This window comes from Blennius ocellaris (assembly GCF_963422515.1).
Source record: "Blennius ocellaris genome assembly, chromosome: 10".
Lineage (NCBI taxonomy): Eukaryota > Metazoa > Chordata > Actinopteri > Blenniiformes > Blenniidae > Blennius > Blennius ocellaris.
In genome coordinates, this window is record NC_137659.1 from 749507 (window position 1) to 762678 (window position 13172).

Genomic DNA, 13172 nt, shown 5'->3' on the forward strand with positions numbered 1-13172 from the left:
AGTACAGAGAAAGGACAGACTGTAGATCCACGGCAATGATTTCAATTGTTTTGTCGCGTTTCGTGTCCACGTACACGCCAACAGTCACTAAAAGCACAACTTGTCGCTTTGTCGCCATGGTAACGAGTCGTTCCTCACATGCTCAGTGGAGCACCAATCAGAACAAAGTTTCCTCTGTCGCGTCGTGACTCCCAGTCCTTATTCTCCTGGGGCTTTTATTTTGACAATCCAACTCGGTGGTCTGTCCACTTGAATGTCCATGTGTGTGTGTGTGTGTGTCCCCGTCCCGCAGCGTCGCCATGACGAGTAACTGCTCGTTCGAGGCGACCGACCGCCTCATGAGGTCTCTGGAGCTCGCCATCTACGTCCCCGTCTTCTTCTTCGGCGTGCTGCTCAACGGCGCCGCCCTGCTGGTGTTCTGCGTCTCCCTGCGCAAGTGGACGGAGTCCACCATCTACATGAGCAGCCTGGCCCTGATGGACCTGCTGCTGCTCGCCCTGCTGCCGTTCAAGATGCACGCCGCGCACCACCGCTGGCCGGCGCCGCTGCGGCCGCTCTGCTCCGCCCTGGAGAGCTTCTACTTCGTGGGGATCTACGGCAGCATCTACACCATCGTGTGCATCGCCGCCGACCGCTGGGTGGCCATCTGCCACCCCTTCAAGGCCAAGCGGCTGCGCTCGCCGCGGGCCGCCCTGGGCGCTTGCGCGGCGGTGTGGCTGCTGGCGCTCGCCGCCATCTTCCCCAACATGTGCCGCTTCCGGCGGGGCGGCCCCGCCCCGGCCGACTTCCACTGCTTCCACAGCTTCTCGCCGGAGGGCTGGCGGCCGGCGGTGATCGCGTGCGTGCAGGCGTTCGGCTTCCTGCTGCCGGCCGGCGTGCTGGTGGGCTGCTCGCTGAGCGCCGTCTGGACGCTGCGGCGGTCGGGCCAGCGCAGCGCGCAGAGCCGCGCCTGCGTCAAGATCATCTGCAGCAGCCTGGGCGCCTTCCTGCTGCCCTTCACGCCGAGCCACGTCGCCATCTTCCTGCAGTTCCTGGTGAGTAGCGGCGGCGGCGGCGGGCTAACGCCTGGCGGGAGGTTTACGCTTCACATCCGTACAACGTCTGTGAATGTAGCTACCGTCGCTAACAAAGGTCGGGCGAGAAAGTTTTGTTTTCCTCTGCATGTGTTTAGTTCTTTATTTATTGATTTGTGTGTATTTTGGTGTGTATTTTACCAACTTTTCACCAAAACAACTCGCCTGAATCACGTGAAATTTTCAGGGATGATTTCTCATCATCTAAGGATCAATGCATTACATTTTGGGACGTTAACGTTTCACCGTTTATGAATAAATCCCCCCCAAAAACTGTCCCATACAAAGCGGATGAAAGAGGCCCCTCATGGAGATCAAAGGAGGGAGGTGTCAGTTATCTGGAGTTATCTGGAGTTATCTGGAGTCATCTCTGGATTTATCTCTGGATTTATCTCTGGAGTTATCTGGAGTTATCTCTGGAGTTATCTGGGGTTGTCTGGAGTTATCTCTGGAGTTATCTGGAGTTATCTCTGGAGTTATCTGGGGTTGTCTGGAGTTATCTCTGGAGTTATCTGGAGTTATCTGGAGTTATCTGGAGTCATCTCTGGATTTATCTCTGGATTTATCTCTGGAGTTATCTGGAGTTATCTCTGAATTTATCAAAAACTGTCCCATACAAAGCAGATGAAAGAGGCCCCTCATGGAGATCAAAGAATGGAGATTGCCATGGAGATGCTGAGTGTGTCACACAGCAACGTCGCCAGCTGACAGGCCAGTTAGCATTGATATGAGCCATGGTGCTAGCGGCGCTAACCTTGTCCCCACAAACAAATGTGGCGTAGGCGAAGGTCTGGCACTCTACCGAGCGTAGCTCTACGTTCTTGGTTTTCTCACCTTGTGAAACTCGGTGGTTTTGCTGTGTCGGCACAGGAAAAGCGCCTCTGAAACCTCATGACCTCATGTCTCTCTCTCTCTCTCTCTCTCTCTCTCTCTCTCTCTCGCTCTCTCAGGTCCACCAGGGGCAGATTGAGGACTGTGGACACCAGACCCGGATCAGCCTCTTCCTCCAGGTGGCGCTGTGTCTGTCCAACATCACCTGCTGCCTGGACGCCCTCTGCTACTACTTCATCGCCCGCGAGGCGAGGAGCAGCAAACAGAGGAGGACGTCGCTGTCGATGAAGAGCCACAGGAGGGCGACGTCCAGCACCTCGGAGCTCTGAGGAGGAGGAGGAGGAGGAGGAGGAGGAAGAGGAGGAAGAGGAGGAGGAGGAGGAGGAAGAGTGGAAACTGAACCCACCACAGAGCTAAACATGGTCCACCAGCAGGAAACTGTGAACTCCACTGTGACCACACACACGCACACACACACACACACACACACACACACACACACACACACACACACACACCACTGCAGCTAAACAACGTCTTTCTCCTTTTTTTTTTCAGACTTAAAAAAAACCAAACCTTACATATTTATATTTTAAAAGATGCACGTCAGTTAGTTTTTGTCCGTCGCTCCTCATGTGTGAATATTCTGATATAAACGTCTGGATTTAACTCGTATTCTTAACTGTGCAATACTGTTGTAGAAAGTGTCCGTCTGTCACGGTATTTTATTTTTTTTATTGTGTACGAATGACGAAAAAAACATGAGAACAAATGTAAAGATGATCGGATCGTCTGTGGATTAAATCCGTTTTGTTTGTTTTTTTTTTATTCCGTTTGAATCGTCTTTGAAAAAATGATCATGTTGTGTTTATTTAAAAGTGAATCAACGAAGGGGGGAAATATTTAATGTCGTGCAGCATGCAGGTGTGAAATCGCACTTTTGCTTCGTCATTTTGCATAAACAGGAAGTAGCGCCTGACCAAACAGGAAGTGGAGGCCTTGAGCTCTCGTTTCTTCTTCTTTTCCTGGATTTACAACCCCGTAGGAGTTTTTGTCTTCTGAGTCGGTGATGCTGAAAGGAATTCCCCCTCTGGGGTTAATAAAATATTTCCCTCCATGGTTTTCATCTGGAGAAAACAGGCCGTCGCCATTTTGTCCACGACTACTAATCTTTTCAGCTTTATTAATTTAATTTTAAAGTTGGTTCTGAACTAGAGAGAGAGAGAGAGAGAGAGAGAGAGATGAGGAGGAGGAATCAAGAGGAATGGGGGAGTCTACAGCCGTTTATAATGCAAAACTCCATAAACACACTCTGATTAAACTTCTTTTTCACATGAAGCCATGAAAAGACTCATTTTAAGGTAAAAAAAAAAAAATCCAGCTTTAATTTACAGTAGTTTGATTTATAGTTGCTGATCAACCAAAAGTGTCGCTTTATTATAAAGTTCTGTGGTAAAAAAAAATAAATAGTGGAGCGTCTCGGAGCGCAGCGCCCCCTGCGGCCTCACACGGTATTGCACCGTGTCGTGGCTGGAGCCAGACGCGTCATCAGGTGGGGGCGGAGTTATCTGACGTAATGACGTGGCTCTCGCTCGAGTCCGTCAACGGTGGAAAAAGAACCGGTTCTCTGGGCGCGTGCTCATTTAAGAACCGGCCCTGAACTAGAACCTGGTTCTTCCTGCGGTCCAGGCGCTCCAGCAGCTGACTGACGTCAGTGATGCGTTCAGGTGCATCACGTAAACTGGAGCTCTGGACTCCGTGGCTGAGGAATCTTCCTCCTCAGACTCACGATCAGTAAAATAACCGATAAAATACTTAATCAACAGAGATAAAAGGCTTGGTGGTTATGTCTCTGTCTTTTTTGTGTCTCTGTCCCCTGCTGGATTCACAGCAGGAGCACGAGGCACAACACAGGAAGTTCCAGCACTTTGAAAGACAGATTTGTGAGAATTAATGAAAATATGATCAATTCCCGTGTTCCTGCAGTGAAATTCCTGCGGCTTATCGTCAAGTGTGGCTTATATATGTTTTGTTTTAAAATTTTGCAGATGCAGCTTGTATTAAGTGCAGAAAATACAGATTTTTTTTTGTTTTCCATTACCAGAACTAACTGATATATTGATTTTCCCGTGCGCGTCACTGAAATGACACTCCGGAGACCAAAATAACATAAAGTTTCATCATTTATTCTTAAAGCAGCAAGATTTTATTTAAATTTTCTTTACAAGGAAATAAAACTGTACAGCGAAAAAGAGGAACGAGATGAAAAGACGATCAAACATCTAAAATAGACTCGAAACGTTTGGACAGCAGAGACGAGGAGGCGAAGACGAGTCCCAGCGAAGAGGAGGAAGATCCAGACGTAGAATTTGAAAACAAAAAAAACCCAAAAAAAACCCTTTACAGTCAGTGCGAAGCCTCGCGGTTCCTCTCGTCGCTCTGCAGCTCTGCTACTCGGGACAGTTTGACCGCCGCAGCGGGAGACAAAACGGAATATTGCTTCAGAAACGGTCAGCGTTGCGGGACGACGCTCGCCGGGACGCCACGCCTTCAGTACGTGAGGTATGTTCGGGCCTCCAGGGCCTCCGAACGGGAATCCAAACCCCCCCGGGAGACGGACGCGGCTCGCCGCCGTCTCCCGCGGCGACGGTGGGACAGAGGACGGGCGTCCCGGGACGGACGAGGAGGAGGAGGACGGGGGGGAGGGACGGCGGAGAGAGACGGGGGTGTCGTCGGGCCGGAGCGTCTCCGGCGCCCCGGCGGCTTAAAGTGCAGTTCAGAACGCCGGCGGACGGAGTGGAGAGGTTTGGTTCGGCGGCGGCGCTCAGAAGCGCTCGCAGATCACCGTCTCCACCACGAAGGTGTTCTCGAAGTGACGGATCCGGTGGCACTTCTTGGCCTGGCGCCGCTCGATGCCTGAGGGAGGAAGAGGAGGAGGAGGAAGAGGAGGAAGAGTTCAGAAAACCAGGCGAGAATCACACCAAATGTTTGTTGTTTGCATTTGTTTTTAATAATAATAAATCATAATAAATCATGAATGTCATTGTTTACTGGAGCTTGATTTGCATCGTTTATTATTGTTAGTTTTCTGTTTTAGTATGTGTGTTTTTATTCTGTGTTTTTTATTAATTGCTATTCATTTTCTGTGTCATTTAGTTTATTTCTTTCATTATTTATAATTTTCTGTGTTGTCGTTTATGTTGTTTATCACATGTCATTTGTCAATTATTTTTATTTTGGTTGTTTACTGATTTTTTATTGTGTTGTGGCTTTATTTGTGTTATTTTTATTATTATCATTATTTTTAGTTTGTTGTTTACTGTTAAGCCATTTGTTTTTATTTCACCCTCAGATTGTCGATTATAAACGTAGTTTTTGTTTGTATCTTGCGTTTATTGCAGATCACAACTTAAAATAAAAGCTTTGTGTATTTTATTTGTGTTGTTCTTTTTATTGTGTATTTATTCTGTGTTTTTATTAATTGCTATTCGTTTTCTGTGACATTTAGTTTATTTTTTTCATTATTTACCGTTTTCTGTGTCGTCGTTTGTTGTTTATCACATGTCATGTTTTTACTTTGGTTGTTTATTGATTTTTTATTGTGTTATTGTGGCTTTGTGTTGTTAATTTTATTATTATTATTTATCATTATTATTGTAGCTTGATTTGCATCGTTTATTATTATTATTAGTTTTAGTTTTCTGTGACATTTACAGTTTGTTGTTTACTGTTAAGCCGTTTGTTTTTATTTTCTAGATTGTTGATTATAACTTAGTTTTTGTTTGTATCTTGCGTTTACTGCAGATCATGACTTAAAATAAAAGCTTTGTGTATTTTCGATAACAGCCTTTGATGTTACTGTTTATTGTCATTTTATTTGTGTTGTTCTTTTTATTGTGTATTTATTCTGTGTTTTTAATCATTGCTATTCGTTTATGTGACATTTAGTTTATTTCTTTCATTATTTATCGTTTTCTGTGTTGTTTCTCGTTTATCACATGTCATTTGTCAATTATTTTTATTTTGGCTGTTTACTGAAACTGAATGTTTCCTCTTTTATAACAACAGCCTTTATGCTTTTATTTGTGTTGTTAATTTTATTATTTATCTATTCTGTGTTGTAAACAATTATGTTCCGCGTGTCGTTCAGCTTCTTGTTACTTGATGGACGTTTTCAGTTTTTTTTCTCCTTTTGAGTCTTCGGTTGATTGTCTTTGGTCTTTTGTTGTTTATTAATACGAGTCGGTTGTTTGTTTTCCCGGAGTGACGGATAAACATCCCGAGTGGCTATAAATAACCGGATCGGATCTGCGGGAGATTCCCACTCGTTGAGTCCATATAAGACCGAGCTGGAAGTTCGATGCATCACATCCAGAAGAAGCGATGGAGGAACCGGCGATGAGCATCATGGCCGCCTCCGCAGTGTGTGTGTGTGTGTGTGTGTGTGGATGCCGCTGACTCACAAGGCAGCTCCTGGCTGCCCACACACACACACACACACACTGACAGGAGGCTTTTACACTATACACACTGCAACTCCAACAGGAAGTCTCCTTTTAGAGGTGTGTGTTAGCGTGTGTGTGTGTGTGTGTGTGTGTGTGTGTTCGGGTTCCCTGTGACTCAGCGGACGACAGTTTCAGATGGCGGCGGCGGCCGATCGCACACGTCACACGTCTCGACGTGTCACACGAGTCATAAACGTCCCGGTTATACAACTCAAACTTTTCGCCGGAACCGCGAACGCCGCGGCTAGCGGCGCCGCTAACCGCTAGCCGCTAGCCGCAGCCGAATCAATGAAGTGGGTCGTTCATTTGCTTCAGATTCTCGAAAGATGCCGTGAAATACCACAAAACAAAATCACAAGTTACTCCACTAATCTCACTCTTCAAAGGGACCGGATGTCAGATTGATGTAATACCACATCTGTCCACTGGGGGGGGCAGTAGTGAGTCACTCCCGTTTTAAAGTTCTAGTTTTTCCTCTTATTTTTGATTATTTTTAGATCATTTATGAGTAATAACATCACTTTATGCACCTTTTATCCAATATAATTAATATATTGATGATAAATCTCATATTTTCAGTCTCAGAGCTGAACTTAATTTTAAATAAAAAATGTAATTTCAGGATTGAAATGTGAAGAAAATAAACATTTTGGTGACTAAATTTCCCACCGTTTTTCTCACCGATTCTATTTTGTGTCGGAATCATTTTCTGGGAGTAAATTCTGTGTTTTGTTTTTTTTTTTTTTATATAATTTGGGTTAGTTTTGTACAAAGTATTTCAACTCCATTCGTTTGCATAAACAAAGTTTTTTTTTCAGAATGGCGGGTCGTTTCAGATCGGAGGCTGTCGCGGCGGCGCGGCGCGGCGCCCGGACGGCGTGGGACTTACGGTGGCGCTGGTTGCGGCGTCTCATGAGGCGGTAGGTTTCCTTGGCGTAGCAGAGGCGGTGGATGAAGGGTCCCAGCTGCCTCATGTTCCTCACCCGGCCCGTCACCACCATCTCCTCCTGCACGATGTAGGTCTGAGGCAGGTACGTCCCCCTCTGAACACACACACACACACACACATTGGATTAGCCGGCTGAAGCGGCGCGAGGAGGGCGGGGCCAAACTCTGTGGCGGCGGCGGCGGCGGCTCACCTTGACGTTGACGAGCAGCTCCCACAGGCTGCGTGGCGGCATCACCAGCGTGGTGTTGAGCTCGGTGACGTAACATTTGTCCAGGGCGATGTCGTAATACGCCGTCAGGCCCTGGAGGGAACGAGGGATTCGTTAAGATTATTATTACCGTAATTTCTAGACTATTGAGTGCATCTGAATATAAGCCACGCCCACTAAACTTCAATAAAATTAAAAAAAAAAAAAAAAAAAAAAGAAAGAAAGAAAGGTCGGAGTTACGTGATGCACCTGAACGCATCACCCGTAAAAAAATGTTCCTGAATTTATTATTATTAAAGCCGCAGATTTTAAAGCCTGGGGAAAAAAATAGCAGCTTATAATCCGGAAATTACGGTAAATTGATTTAGTATTTTTTTTTTTTGTATGAACGTCGTGTTTCTGCAAAGTTTAAACTCGTTATATTCTGCTGATTGTGGCGATAAAAAACATTAAAATAAGATTTGACTTCTATTGAATCACTATTATTATTATATAATATTATAATTTTATTTCTTTAAAAAATATGATACTATATTAAATAGTATTTTTGAATTCTATTGAATTATTGTTATTATAATATAATACCATTGCTCTTAAAATTCAAATATTAAAAAAAAATATTATTTATACATTATTATATCATACTATATTAAATAGTATCATTGAACTCTATTGATTTATTATTACATAATATAATTTCTCTTAAAATTGTATTTCTATTGAAACACTTATTATATAATTGTATTTTTCTAATTAAAATTCTAATATTTATTTTAAAATAAGATTTTATTTCTATTGAATCACTACTATCATATAATTTTATATTTTTTTAAATATTATTATATCATACTATTTTAAATAGTATCATTGAATTCTATTGAATTATTATTACATAATGTAATTTCTCTTAAAATTCAAATATTTCTTTTAAATTTTTATTTCTATTGAAACACTATTATTATCATTATATAATTTAATTTTTTTAATTAAAATTATATTTCTTTTAAAATAAGATTTTATTTCTATTGAATCACTACCATTATATAATTTCATAATTTTTTTAATATTATTATATCATACTATTTTAAATAGTATCATTGAATTCTATTGAATTATTATTACATAATATAATTTCTCTTAAAATTCAAATATTTCTTTTAAAATTGTATTTCTATTGAAACACTATTATTATCATCATTATATAATTGTATTTTTTTAATTAAAATTATATTTCTTTTAAAATAAGATTTTACTTCTATTGAATCACTACTATTATTATATTACATAATATTATATTCTAATTGTATTTCTTTAACAAATATTATTGAGATATTATTATATTATACTATATTAAATAGTATTTTTGAATTCTATTGAATTATTATCATTATAATATCAGAATTTGTCTTAATTTTAATATTTAAAAAAAAAACATTATTTATACATTATTATATCATACTATATTAAATAGTATAATTGAACTCTATTGATTTATTATTACATAATATAATTTCTCTTAAAATTGTATTTCTATTGAAACACTTATTATATAATTGTATTTTTCTAATTAAAATTATATTTCTTTTAAAATAAGATTTTATTTCTATTGAATCACTACCATTATATAATTTTATATTTTTTTAAATATTATATCATACTATTTTAAATAGTATCATTGAATTCTATTGAATTATTATTACATAATGCAATTTCTCTTAAAATTCAAATATTTCTTTTAAATTTTTATTTCTATTGAAACAGTATTATTATCATTATATAATTTATTTTTTTTAATTAAAATTATATTTCTTTTAAAATACGATTTTATTTCTATTGAAACAGTATTATTATTACATAATTGGTATTTTTTTAATTAAAATGATAACATTCCAACAGAACTCAAAGGAGGCGTCCACTGACCCGCTGGAAGTCGTGGATGATGTCTGCCGGGTCGCTGCCCCCGAAATGCGGCACGGGGACGCTGATCTGCTCGTAGTTGTCGTCGAGGAAGATTCCCACGTTCTCCTCCAGCTCCTGCCGGCCCCTCAGCGGGGCGAACACCGAGTCGTCGTAGAAGATCCGGCAGTGGAACAGGCTGTCCTCCGGGACCTGCTGGAGCGTTAGCACCTCGGTTAGCGCCTCGGTTAGCGCCACCCTTCAGGGCGGGAGGAGGGAGGAGGGAGGGAGGGGGCGTGGCCTACCTGAGGCACGAAGTAGTGGCGGTAGATTAAGATGGAGGCCAGCACCAGGCCGGACGTGAAGACCGCCAGGCCCGTGGCGAGGCAGCAGAGGCCGCTGGGAAACGGCTTCTTGGGCTGGAGGACGGGAACCAGCTGCTCCTGAACGCAGAAGAAGAAGAAGAAGAAGAAGAAGAAACGTATTAGAGACGCTCGCTTTTCACCGTATTTAAACGAGCTCATTATGCTGCGTTGATGCAAAGATCTGCAGGTTTCGTGACGCTCCGATCGGGGCCGGTGAGACGTGGGCGGGGGCGGCCCACCGTCTCTCGGTCCATCTGCAGCGTCCTCCCCATGCGTCCTACTACTTGACTGTTGCCACGGCGACGGGAGCGGGGCGAGCGGAGCCCTCCGTCAGCCCGTGACGGAGGCGTCTGGCTCTATTCTTAGACGCTTCCAGGCTCCTTATTTGTCGAAGTGGCGGCTCGCAGTCAGGACCCCCCCCCACTCCCCCACCACACATCCCCAGCCAATCAGACGCCTACGTCACCCCCACCCCGCCCCACCGTCACAGGCAGGTGACGGAGGACGTCTGCAGAGGTGACGGATGCGTCAGCCGCAGATTCTATTTGCGTTCGACTCCACAGAGAGGATCTCTGACGTAGCGAGGTTTTTTTTTTCTCTCATCCTCGTCGCCATGGCGACCTGGACCCGCTCCCTTTTCTCAGTTATCCCCTCAACTTGTTAGTCCACGTCTCCCGTCATCGACTGGAACCTCTTCAATTCATCGCCCAAAACCTTTCTAATGTTTTAACAACCTTTCTGATCTCATTTCCTCACTGGAACTTAATTATTCACTGTTTTTAAATTAGTTTTCCCATTTTTTTGTTGTTATCCTGGAATCAAAGATTTTCCACTTTCTTACAATTAAAGTCTAGAAAATATTCAGGTTGATGAAGATTCTTAGTCTAGAAAAAATATTAATAATTGAGAATAAAAGGGCTGGAGAGGAAAGCTCAGATGATTCACTCTACTGCAGTTTTTTTTTTTAAGACGCTTTAATATAAACCTGAACTTTTTAAATGAGCTGAAAATATCCCACAGAGGAGGATCAGTGTCTTTGTGAGTGTGAAGCATCACCTCGTGATGTTCTACATGTCGTACTTCACGTTCTATGTGAGAAAGAATCAAAGAACAAACTGTTCGTGTCCTGGAGGAAAACTGCTGGACGCCCCCTGCAGGACACCGGCGGTACTACACGTCTGCAGCCCACTAGTATAACTGGATCTCTAATTTTACTGAGTTTTATTTTTATTTTACGCATGTAAGATATTTCATTCTATTTCCACTTCTGCACATTATAAAAACACCTGAATTAACCAAGTGCATGTGGAATTTAAATTCGGCACTGCCAATGAAAAATGCAATAACTGTTCTCTTTTAATTTTATACATTTTCTTGCTCTCATATATACATTTTCTAGCATTTCCATATTTACTCATCATGTGGCATTTGCACAAACTGCACTTACAATTTCGTGGGTTTTTTTCTTTAACAACGACAATAAAGACTGTCCTGATTCCTCCATGTAAATACTGTTTATTGTGTTTTCCTCTTCACTTCATTCTATATTCTTATAGCAGCCACAACTTAGCCCTGAATATATTTATATATATATTATTTTGTCTGAGTGATATTTTCTCTGGAGACACGCTACAAAGAACTTATTGTATTCTATTCTTTGACTGCCTCGCCTGCTGTTTTTATTAATACAAGTGTTTTAAGGAATTCTTCTGTTCTCTATTAAAATTTTACATATTTACATTTTGGCACATGCAGTTTTTTTTCCTCTTTTAAATGTTCTACCTCTTATTCATTTCTTTATAATGTGACTGTTGCACAAACTGCATTGCATTTTTCAATTTCGTCGGTTTTACCACTGATACTATTTAAAAAAATTTTTTTTTAATGTTTTCCTTTATCAAAATACCGTCGTGACACAATAAACGAGACTAAAGTGAAGTTACGAGCGGACGCTGTTGAGATTAAACCGCTAAAGAGACGAGACTCTGCAGCTCGTGCAGGAACGAAGCGACACCCGGCGGAGGAGGAAACTCACGTGAGGCTGCGGGACGCTGAACTTGTCCTCCTCGCGCTCTTTGGTCACGGGCTGGAAGCTGATCTTCACCATGGCTGCAGCTGGAGTCTCTCTGTCTCGGAGTCTCTGTCTGTCTTTGTCTGTCTTTGTCTCTCTGAGTCTCTCTGAGTCTCTGTGCCGGCGGTCCCGCGCCGCGCGCTCTTATTGCCGCCGCGCGGGCTCGCCCCCAGTGCTCAGTGACGTCACACGCGCGTCTCCCGTGACGAACGGAGCGGCGCGTGGGTCCCCGGGCGGAAGTCGCCGCGGCGCTGTCAGAGTGCGAAATCCCATCCGGGGAAAACGTCCGCGTTCGACGCGAAACGCTGAATTTAATCAAATGTTTTACACGATTTTACATAACTATAAACCAGACTCTCATTCGCGCGCATTCTATCCGCGTTTTGTGAAGGTTTAGCCAAACCGAGGCTTTTACTTTGAAGGCAAGCGCCCGATATGGTAGTGCGTTCCGCTTTTTTTTATTTAAAGCTGGGTTTCTTCCACGTGCGCTCCAAACTATCGCCGGAAATGTTTCACACTGGCAGCTCACTACGACACAGAAGTAATGCATCTTATAATAATGTCATATTTATACCATCACAGAGGAGTGTGATGCAGTACACTGTGTACCATCTGTGTGTGTGTGTGTGTGGCCTACAGAATAAAAGACACCACTCAGTGTCACTCAGAAGTGAAGAAATACAAGAAATAGAACATCCTCCTTTATTCCCTACAGCATCAGTGAAGCGTCTTTACCGCCACGGACCTCATTCAGTCAATAAGCCATGTGTATAAATTTAATTTAATTTCATCAATTTCACCCACAAACATGTATATTTGTGTATAAACTCCTGTGGCGTTTCTATATGTAAATACTTGGTGGGGCAAGATTTAATTTCAGGTCTGGTGGCAGCACTGAATTCCAAAGTAAAAGTGGGTGCACCACCTTTTAGCTGAATTTTAAAACAACCATAGTAAAAAAAAAAAAAAATTGAACCCTGCAGATAGACGATCAAAAAATACATGTCAATTTTAAGTTTCTCAGCTAAAACAAGAATTCCCAGTTTCTTGTTCCTTCATCCTTTGATATTTTGATTATAGAAGCTAAACTACAATATTTTCACATTAGGATGCGGAGGCGCAGCATCATCGCTGCACTGCAGGGAGATGATGGGGTCAAAGGTCATTCTCAAGGGAAGTAGCGTCAGCTGGGCAATAATAATAAGTTGAACAACTCAATATTAATGTCGCGACACAACGAGAGAAGTTCTTATTAAGAACAAGATATATTTTCA

General features: G+C 42.4%; 2 protein-coding genes across 3 annotated transcripts in view; one reads left to right on the forward strand and one right to left on the reverse strand.

The window, feature by feature from the left end:
• Positions 1–2233, forward strand: part of LOC308135068 (G-protein coupled receptor 55) — a gene marked incomplete at its 3' end in the record, with an annotated part of 3211 nt that extends 978 nt beyond the window's left edge. Inside the window, exons 2-3 of the mRNA XM_080502941.1 lie at positions 293–1034; positions 2024–2233. Coding sequence (XP_080359067.1) covers positions 300–1034; positions 2024–2233 — 945 coding nt within the window. The 5' untranslated portion in view covers positions 293–299. The remainder of the gene's footprint in view (positions 1–292; positions 1035–2023) is intronic.
• Positions 2234–4166: 1933 nt separating this feature from the next.
• LOC308135372 (integral membrane protein 2C-like) lies at positions 4167–11984 on the reverse strand. Of its 2 annotated transcripts, none has more exons than XM_080503314.1 (6): positions 11863–11984; positions 9768–9905; positions 9487–9675; positions 7549–7659; positions 7299–7452; positions 4167–4820 (listed from the first exon to the last, which is right to left on the reverse strand). In XM_080503314.1, the coding sequence occupies exons 1-6, from the start codon at positions 11932–11934 to the stop codon at positions 4729–4731; spliced, it is 756 nt and encodes a 251-aa protein (XP_080359440.1). In that variant the 5' UTR covers positions 11935–11984; the 3' UTR covers positions 4167–4728. The 2 variants fall into 2 exon arrangements, with proteins under 2 accessions (XP_080359440.1, XP_080359439.1); XM_080503313.1 differs by having other exon boundaries at positions 9487–9678.
• Positions 11985–13172: the final 1188 nt, after the last annotated feature.